The sequence below is a fragment of the Priapulus caudatus genome, unplaced genomic scaffold, assembly GCF_000485595.1.
Source record: "Priapulus caudatus unplaced genomic scaffold, Priapulus_caudatus-5.0.1 Scaffold262, whole genome shotgun sequence".
Taxonomy (NCBI): Eukaryota; Metazoa; Priapulida; class Priapulimorpha; order Priapulimorphida; family Priapulidae; genus Priapulus; species Priapulus caudatus.
In genome coordinates, this window is record NW_014577323.1 from 64666 (window position 1) to 75108 (window position 10443).

The 10443-nt window shown below is 40.5% G+C and overlaps 1 protein-coding gene across 1 annotated transcript in view; it reads right to left on the reverse strand.

Moving 5' to 3' along the window:
• Positions 1-4024: 4024 nt before the first annotated feature.
• LOC106808243 (transmembrane protein 56-B-like) overlaps positions 4025-10443 on the reverse strand; it is an 8260-nt gene continuing 1841 nt past the window's right edge. Inside the window, exons 2-7 of the mRNA XM_014810874.1 lie at positions 8286-8480; positions 7366-7452; positions 6804-6862; positions 6450-6544; positions 6031-6104; positions 4025-5125 (exon numbers count right to left, since the gene is read on the reverse strand). Coding sequence (XP_014666360.1) covers positions 4777-5125; positions 6031-6104; positions 6450-6544; positions 6804-6862; positions 7366-7452; positions 8286-8461 — 840 coding nt within the window. The 5' untranslated portion in view covers positions 8462-8480 and the 3' untranslated portion in view covers positions 4025-4776. The remainder of the gene's footprint in view (positions 5126-6030; positions 6105-6449; positions 6545-6803; positions 6863-7365; positions 7453-8285; positions 8481-10443) is intronic.

Consider the following 10443-nt stretch of genomic DNA (forward strand, 5'->3'; position numbering starts at 1 on the left):
TAGTCTGCAAATGCAGACGTTATAACTCCGCTTTGCTAATCTGAGGGTGCGGGTTTATCATTACTGGGGTCTGCGACTACACCTTCTCGGTGTTCCCTAGCGATGACATAGACCACCACCAGGTGTCAGTTGCGCAAACCAGGCTGACACAACTACCGACGTGTCAGGTGACTTTAGGCACAAACCGTGCATCCGTTCCCGTAACTGTTGTCATCGACTCAGGGGCCTCAGTTAACATTCTAGACAGTGCTACATACAAGGCTCTCCGTAATAGACCTTTTATGGGCAACGGTCTATCCGCTCCATAGGGAAACACTCTTGTGCGAGGGGTTTCCAGTTGAGCAAACTGATGATTCGCCAAACACAAATTTCCTCCAGTTCCATTGATCACATAGTAATCTGCCATGCAGTGGGCTGACTTGTAGCATGTGTTTGCTGTCACGTGTCTGGCGATGTGTAGTATGCCAAGTTGCTCAGCTGTACTGAAACTCAGATTCCGGTGAATAGATCAGAGAACTGTCGTAGTATTGGGTGGTCTCCCTGGGTTGTCGGTATCAAGGCAAGTTTAAAGGCAAGCAAGTTCACTTGCATATTGACCACACAGTCGCACCAANTTTTAAAAATTAATTTTTTTAACTAAATTGATTTATTAGTGTTAAGTTATTAGTGTTAGTCTTTACTCCGCAGTAGCCGATTTCGTCACGAATCACTCGCAGTACTTGATTTTCGTAACGAAGATCACTTTGCAGAACTTGATTTCGTTACGAAAATCATGATTTGTACGAATAGTCATGGCGCACACTTGCGGGCCTCCAAACGCGCTAGTGTAGCAGATTTCGTAAGGCGAAATGCAACTGCGATTGGCAGTAGGCTGAATTCGTGCACGAAATACTGCGCAGTAGTTGATATTCGTACGAAATTATTGTAGACTTGATTTTCGTAACGAATCAACTTTGTAGACTTGACTTCGTAACGATATCAGTCCATGGCGACACTTGCGCCCACACACCAAGTGTAGGCATGAAATTTGCGTAACGAAATCGCACTTCGATTGCAGTAGCTGAATTTCGTACGAAATCACTTGTAGACTTGATTTCGTACGAAATGCAGTCATGCGACACCACCACACGCCAAGTGTGCGCAATGATTCGTACGAAATCGCATATTCGTAACGAAATCATTCGCTGCAGTAGCTGATTTCGTAGAAATCAGTGCATGGCGAACAGGCGCGCCGGCGCGCCAAGGAGCAGATTTCGTTACGAAATCACTCGCAGATAGCACTGATTTCGTAACGAATCAAAGTCATGCTACACTTTGCGGCGCCGCGCGCGCCAGAGTGCGCATGATTTCGTAAGGCGATACTCGCCAGTAGCTGATTTCGTCAGGCGAAATGACTCGGCAGTTACGCTGATTGTCGTGCAGCGATCACTCAGCAGTAATTGATTTCGTAACGAAATCACTTGTGACTTGATTTCGTTAGACTAATCATGATTCTGTAACGAAATAAAGTCATGGCGACATTTGGCGCGCCGGCCGCGCCAAGTGTAGCATGATTTCGTAACGAAATGACCCGCAGTAGCTGATTTCGTAACGCAATGACTCGCAGTAGTTGATTTCGTAAGAAATTAGCTTTGTAGACTTGATTTCGTAAGAACTTAAACTTTGTAGACTTGATTTGTACACGAAAATCAACTTTGTAGCTTGATTTCGGTTCTTTCTGATTTCGTTACGAAATCAATGATTTCGTAACGAAATCAGTCATGCGACACTTGGCGCCCCATACATACGATGATCATGGCTTATGATTATTATTGCGTTATATTTAGCCTAAACGATTTAAATTGTATACACGCGCAGTTAGTTAAGGAAGTTAGTTGAGAAAATACCCTGATGATATATCGTGTTAGTTAAGCTGGTTAAAGCGAGTTTTAGTTATTTTTTGTTAGTGTGCGAGTTCACGTATCAGTGACTTTATTACTTATACTACGTGGAACTCTTTAGACACCGGTTGTCGGCGGTTGAGCCGAGCAACCTTTCCTGGCAGGGGGCGTGTGTAGCAGTGTTATGCAAAAAGCTGTGGGATATTTTCAGCGCGATGACATCAGTGCTAAACTTGAACGCGGTTAAGAATAGCCACAGCGTGACCGCTTGGTTTTTAACTGCGTAGTAAGGGCGCCCAATCATCAGCCAGCTCTTCGGCCATGTGACCCTGGTTTGATATCAAGTTCGATATAAAATCTATTCACAGCTGGGCTCAGTTTCTCTCGCCCATAGCCACAGCACTATGGTCAGGAGATACGCACCCTGAACCATAACCATTTACGCGCGATAGAAAAATCCCAGTTCGTGCCGTGTCACAGAGCCAGTTAGTTTTAGTCAGTCGTAGTAAGCGAATCAGCTAGCGATAGGCACGCAATCAGACGTTGTATTCACACGTAGTCACAGAAGAACTTATATGTGCTGTAAAACATTACCTATAGTCTGTATTTAGTGATTCTCTGAGTAGAATAAAACCATCTAGTCTGTTACAATAAATACGTGTTATCGCTACTGTGAAGTTATTCGCTACTCGCCTTACGTCGCACAAGAGACACAGAGACACGAAACGAAACAACGGGTGGAGAACAATATACAATGCAAGACCTATAACATTACGACCTATACGAGCACGTGCCTATACAGACTATACACACAGTCGGGCATCCCCTGACGTGTCTCAGGAACCGTCTATAACACTGGTACACCCATAACACTTGTACAATACGCAGAAAGCTTGTACAGAAATGCTACATTCTAAATTAAATGCTCCTCGGCCCTAAGTCATTTCCTTTCGCGACAGTTCGCCGACGTGTCCGCGCCCTATCCCTGTACATTGGTATTGCCAGAGACCTTCGGCAAAGCAGTGCCAGCACATTGAAGTACCGAGGGTGCATTTTTCGATGCGCACCTTCTCTAGGCATGCCACAACCTAAATTAGATGCTTAACGTCGGCCCAAAGTAATTTCCTCTATGCGACGGATCGCCGACGTGTCCGCGCCCTATCCCTCTACATTGGTATAGCAATGAACCTTCCGCAGAGCAGTGCCAGCACATTGAAGTAGCGAGGGTACAATTTTCGATGCGCACCTTCTGTAGGCATGCCACACTCCAGATTAAATGCTCAAGGTCGGCCCTACGTCATTTCCTTTGGGCGACAGGTCGCTGACGTGTCTGCGCTCTATCCCTGAACATTGGTATAGCAAGGGACCTTCCGCAGAGCAGTGCTTCCACATTGAAATAGCGAGGGGGCAAGTTTCGATGCGCACCTTTTTTAGGCATGCCACACTCCAGATTAAATGTTTAACATGTCATTTACTTTGGGTGCTATGTTGCCGACGTGGCGACGTTCCTATCGCCATACATTAGGATAGGGATTTCTTCGCGGAAATGGACAAGGGCAGGACGGGGACAGATGTGCATTGTAAAATCCTATCTACTTCCCTGCCTATCCTATTGCGTGGCAATTGGGACGTCAGCACGTTGGCGAGTGTTAAACATGTAAACTCAGTGGCAGCCAGGCAGGTAGCATGCATCGCACATTCTGATCTTGCTAATTTAAAGGGGCCCGCCATATTTCTCTTCTTATCCAAGTGCATTGCAATTGGGACGTCGGCCCCACGGCGACATTCCGACCATTTGAAGTAGTCAGGTCGGATTATGTGATGGACCACACCTTCCTTGTTGTCACCCTCTAAGTGTCACTACCTAACCCTAAGCATCGACCCAAAGCGTTTAGCGTTGACTCTAAGTCATTTACTTTGATTATTAGTTGCACGATGTCACTGTCACTCACGGTTAAACGCATGGGTCACTTGTCGCCTCAACCTCCCAAAGATTAATCAAATGAATAATTAAACTTGTGTGTACCACATGAGCAGCCAAACAAAACATTTGAATTATGAATGCTATATAAAATCACAGGTTTAGTGAGCTTCGTTTCAAATAATTATTTCTGGTTGGAATTCCGAAAAATGGTAACAAGATGTGTTTCAAAAATACAACAATAAATTTATTGTAACATATCAATATTCTCATAAACCAAATGTCATTTTAATGACATCAACAAATTTATTGATTTATAACACACCATTTCAAAAGCACGTAATCTAAGTAACAAAACATGAAACGAACAATAACCACAATTCTTGTAAATCCACCCTCTTCACTGATCAATGCTAGACATTCTGATATTATACGACAATAAAAAAACACCATCACATTGTGTTCATTAAAACATTTATATCGGTTCATCAAAAACCACTTGTTTTGTGAAGCATGGGAAAACATGGACTACCTTACAAAAATTCCCAAATAAATCGATTTATATAATAGTGCTCAACTTTACCCTTTCTCTACCCTGTGTACACTGAACATGACTATAAAATACTTAACATTATATCTCGTGATTTTACCTATCAGACCATTAATGTCTATTCCAATCTTGTAACAAATTTACATATGATGCCATGAATATGTACAACTTATTATAAAAATATTATAAACCTCATAGATTCCATGACTTTAAATGTATCATTACCCAGTAATGATTTATGCATAAAGATTTCTTTCAGAATACCGATATTCCTATGACTATTTTGTACATCAGATATCTTCAGTGAACTACATATAATTAGACTACTAAAAATTCACGCAAGTTTAGGCATAAATGTTTGAGCAACCTCATTCACGGCAGTTGTTCTGGTACTCGCGCAGAAAAAAACAACAACTAGGTCTACATTAAGCATCCTTTTTAGTATCTCCTTCACACATCTTTAACTTGCTTGCATAACCTGCATTGTACCGCGAGGTATTTCCTTTGCGCAGCCATAGAATCTCGACAGCACCACGCACCAACTTTCCAAACCAGTATATATTGAGAGTGTCCAAGAAAATCGGACAGGCAATACCAAAGTACTTCCACCAGTTAAGCAACAACCAGGTTGGAGAGTATATGAGATTGTAGACGCTCAACCAGTAGACAGGTATCAACATAATACGGCAGGCGAAGAAAGAAGCGACAAGCGTTAGACCATTCCAAACGGCAATACGTGAAGTTTTGGGTATATCCAACTTTTGTAGAAACCACCTGCAGAAAGAAACAGAAAACAAACATAGATAAACCATTGACGATAATTATGTCAAGATCAAATAAATAACTGATGACCACACCTATCAGTTATCAGCAGTATAATGTTCATGGACCATAGTGAAGCATCAACAACCATATTTCTCAGCTTATAGGATGCAATTTTTTCTCAAAAAATGCCACCAAAAACGACCTTGCATTCTACAAGCTGAAGGTAGAGTAGCGAATATTATTATAGCTACTATTTTGCAAGCAAGGTACGGTATGTTATACACCTTATACACCTATATATAGCCTACAGTATATATTAACCAATGCTAACAGCGAGGATGGATTATGAAATAAAGGGAATGTGAGGGGTGAAAACAGATAAGCAAGGCAACCTAATTTATGGAGAGCATATACTGTATACGCTGTATATTACGCGGTGGTAAATTTCGCGAACGCGTCCCCGATCGCGAAAATAACAACATGCTATTCTTCAGATTCGGGAATTCACCAACCGCGAAATTAACTACTCGCGAAATCGTTCGTCAAGTCTGAATTCGCGAAAATATCTGTACGTGAAAAATATGGCGTATACAATAGTTGGTATAGCCTTGTATAACCCTTAGGCCAATTACCTTTTTCAGATTATTACCTTGAAAATTCAAAGTGTGTTTAATGCGTTAGGGCGCCTTATCAGCCGCAAAATGCGATATATATCACTGCACACGTTTTTGATACTATGACAGTGATACTCTTCTGTGATGCTACATATACATGCAGATATGCATGTGCTTAATTACCACACTTTTAATTAACCTTGTCAAATTCGCTGAATATATCAGAAAAAGAAGCAAGGTAGCATGTATAGCAATGAAATAATTTTGCAATGCATGCACACAATCAGTCATATAACCCACCTCAGATTCACGAAGGTTGTTGAAAACTCGGCAAGTAACCTCAGTGCTGTGAACCATGTCCACCAACTAGTTATCTAAAATGATAAACGTTTCCATAAGATTGCAAGATGTATTGTAATTAAACGCAAATAAGAAATGTATCTGACAACTTAAAATAAGTAATAGACAAAAGCTTCATTACATAAAACGAATCGAGTATAGTCCTCCATTGTGTCAATACTCTTGTAGTTATATAAGCAATACATGATGATTTACATGATGATACATAAGCAATACAATAATGATGATTTTTTAATGTATATCCATTTATTCAACAAATTTTAATGGTTATGGAATGGTACGTTTTATACTGGTTGTCATAATGGTTATCTTGCAGCATTGCACAGCAACTTTAAAGGATGTAATAGTACAAATCTTACCACAGTAACAGCACATGCAGTGGTAGTGGCTGCATGATGAACAAGAAAAGGTATGCTGCCAATGTAGTGCCAATGCATAAAAATTACTAAGGTATCTGCAATCAGAAACATTATAAAGTAAATTATTAAATGCTATCAACATTTGCTAAATAAAGTAGTTAAAGATGCATGACATTTTGGAGTTTAAAATTAGACAATCCCATTTAAATATTTATTCATCTTGTGTTATAATATGAGGTCGTCCTACATTTGCAACTCCGGCGCGCCACCGACTCATAGAATTTACTTATACTGCGAGTTATGTAAACCAATATGCTAAAACATGCCAACAATAAAAATAGTGGTAATAATCACCTGCCAATATATATCCTATACATATCAAACACATGGCGATCAGCACTCTGGAATACTCCCTGCAAAACATTTGAAGAACAGATGAAATGGAAGAGATTTGTTTCATCACTGCCGATTTGAAAATGATTAAAGTTAATATAACACACCGTTGCAATTTCTCAACAGTGTAACATTGATAAAGATACCAAAGCAGTGTCGTCAGTTAATATGCACTATCAGTGTTTTTCGCCATTTTGGCTTATTTGATGTAGCATAGGATATATCCACAACTGTATTGTTTTGGTTTCATTATTAGACTTTATCCAGCAAAGCTACTCGTTATATGTGGGTGAGATTGTATGCATCATGCCAGCTAGAAAACTATTTCTATAACAGGTGTCGATTGAATGCAAATCAGAATATTAAAGTGCCTTGCTCAAGGTACGACCAGCAGTGACTTCGCTTAGGACTTACGCCACTGACTTAGTTATCACATTTAAATTTTAATGTTCACACACATTTTTTCTCTCATATCACATTTACTTACCATGAACTTATTCTATTTACATATAAGTATACCTACATGGCTGGATTCATCCATACAGCTGGTTCTATAACGACATAAAGACAATTCACGGTGATGATTATTGCATGTATGGTTGACGTAACCCTGTAACACACAACATTTCCCACATTTTACAAAGATTATGTACCGCATGTGCATACATCATGTTACCATGAAAATGTTCATAGTTGTACTCTGTTCTATTATAAAATTATAATAAAAACAAACACGTGCAAATTACGATCACTTATACTATGTATAGACATATGTGCAGAATATAAATATAAGTATATAAGATACAAATTGTTTATATTACAATATATTCTTGACTTTTAGAACTTTATACAGGTTATGAGTATCAAATGTATGAGGCAATCCAATTCCAAGCATCAATTAGTGATCTAGATTTTATCAGCATATTTTATCCCAGTAGTTCTTATAGGTGGCATGTGTTGGATTGCACTACCCAGTGAACTGATGAGAACCTTAACGTTTGACCCATTTCAATTTAATTTCTACTAATCAGAGTATTCCCAGTTAAATCAAGACGGGACCTGTTCCACATGTAACACTCCTGCACAAAATAGTCAACCCATCAACCCAGTTGGTGGTGGCAGCATCCCAGGTTGTAAGAGCTATCGTGGGGACACCGAGCTTAGTTGTGACCAAAAACTGGGTTATAAAAGCCATTATTAATCAGATGATCACAGTTCAGTCTTCAATGACTGAGTGAACTTTGTTTCATAGTCCCAACAGTACCTACATGCACCAAGGGGCCACGGATCTAGCCGAAAACTGTCATGAACTTCTAGCTTATCCAAACACATCTTGGCATTCAATCTATTTTTGATATCTTGCCAAATCAATGCTGGATATAGGTATCAGATAAGATTGGCTGAACTCATGCAAGTGTAAATATGCTATATATAGTAGCTTACCTAGAATTCCAGTCAAGCTTGTCAGAATAGCATAGCAGCTTATACTTTGGCATAAATGCTGACGTTAGCATAGGGTTAACCACATACTGAAGAAGCAGGCAAAATGCGAAGCTAGCTGTACAGATGATGAATGCCTGCTTCTGGGAAATCACATCCATGACAGAAGCAGCCTCCATATTGCCACAGATATAAAGGCTGGAACAAGAAACATCATACACGCAAGAGTGAATAAAAACGAATTCTTTTACTGCTTTTTTTGGGGGGCGGATTTACTGCATGCAATGGGAATAACTAAAAGATGTCTACAGGGTTCTCCAAGCTTTTTCATTATAGCATGGCGGGTGCTGCCTTTACGGTCCTAGTTGCAAATCGCCGAAGGCGGTTTGCGTGCTAGGGGGGTCCGGGGGCTATGATATTTAGCATGGCGGCTATGATATTTAGAGTGGCGGGTGCATTTTAGGATGGCGGGGCTCGACGATAGCCTGGCGGGCTGCCAGGCTATAAGGGCTCTTGGAGAACCCTGGTCTATACTCTATACCGTACTCTATATTCTCTATGCTCTACAGGGGTAGAAATTAACTTCTGAACAAGGGAGTCCCGCGGCAAAATGAGGAGTCCGCAGTCTGAAGTTCAAATATAAGATATTTTAAACAATAACGCATACATTGCTTATTGAAAATTCATGTGGTTGCACGTCTGCCAAATTTTCTTTGACATTTGCTAAAAAAATACGGTAATTCCGCGAGGCCGTGCTCAGGAATGAACTAGTTGTATGGCCAGAATTTTCAGGAGTTATACGGACGCTTGCATATGTCAAAATCAGGGAGTCTGGCAAATAAATCAGAGAGTATTTGACTCGGACCCGGTTAATTTCTGCCACCCTGCTCTATATGTCTAACTATAACCATATATTCTGTTTATCAAATATCATGTACATTTGTTATCATACATTTGTTTGATATTGGTTTAAGAGCCATTTCAAGAGCTCATGTTATTCTGTATGTGCCTGTACCAATGAAAATAAGTTACTTATACTTTTATTTTTAATGTCACCATAAAAGGCATATTAGCTAAAAAAAAAAAAAAAATGATATACACACAACCGGCCTATTATATTGTGGCCAATCCATAACATAGTATCAGGAGTGGTATCAATATGATCACTCCTGAAGTATGAGATTGTAGAATAATTGTCATGAATAATAAAGATATTTATTTGCCAAATATAGCAACAAACAACGCTCCTTGAACACTGGATACGCTGTATATCTTCGCAGTGGTTTAATTTTCGGCGAATTTCGCGAACAGGAGCGTCTCCGACCGCGAAATAAGCAACACGCAAAAATAACAACACTCGTCTTCCGCTGATTCGGCATCCACTGACCGCGGCGAGAAATATCTATTAACCAATCACCCTGAAATTGCCGTCAAGTCTGATCGCAAAAATATCTGTATGCGAAAAATATGGCGGCTTACTTATCCACCTGCATTATCAACAAGAACACTCATATATCTGCAAGATTGTATCATATGCACATTTACCTGTCAAAGCTGAATTGGAGTAATTCCGTGTACAACAGATGACAGTATAACTGAAATAAAACAAAGCGGAGAGCATCTTGGGCTCATCTGAGTCTTTGCTACGATATAGAACGTAAAATTTCAGTCGTGCGTCAGTAGCCACGTTTGTTAGGCGCAGATATGTATACACGGGCAGTTGCGTACACATCAAATTGTTAGGACAGCCAGACGGACGGCAAGGCCCAGACAGGCGGTAGACCCACTATCGCAGATGGAGGTGGGGGAGGGGGTGGGGGAGGGGTGGGGGAGGTGGGGGAAGGGAGAAGGGGGAGGGTGGGGGGAGGAGGCTCTTAATAGCAAAAGCAGTTCACCGTCCATGTGTTAACCCAGCAACAATCCCAATGTTTAACCCTCCTCTTGAGGGTCAAAAGGTTATCAGACCTTACTCTTCGCTACGTCAGTGGAAAGCAGAATTCATGGTCCTTTCCAATAAAGCCATAAAAATGAATAGGTCACCGCTGAAACAAAAAAGTTTTTCCAATCGCTCCGTCGAGAACGCAATGTCTCAGAAAATGTCTAAAATTCTGCCCTTGCTCCATTGACTTTGACCTGTGACCCTTCCAATGTCGGCAGCAGT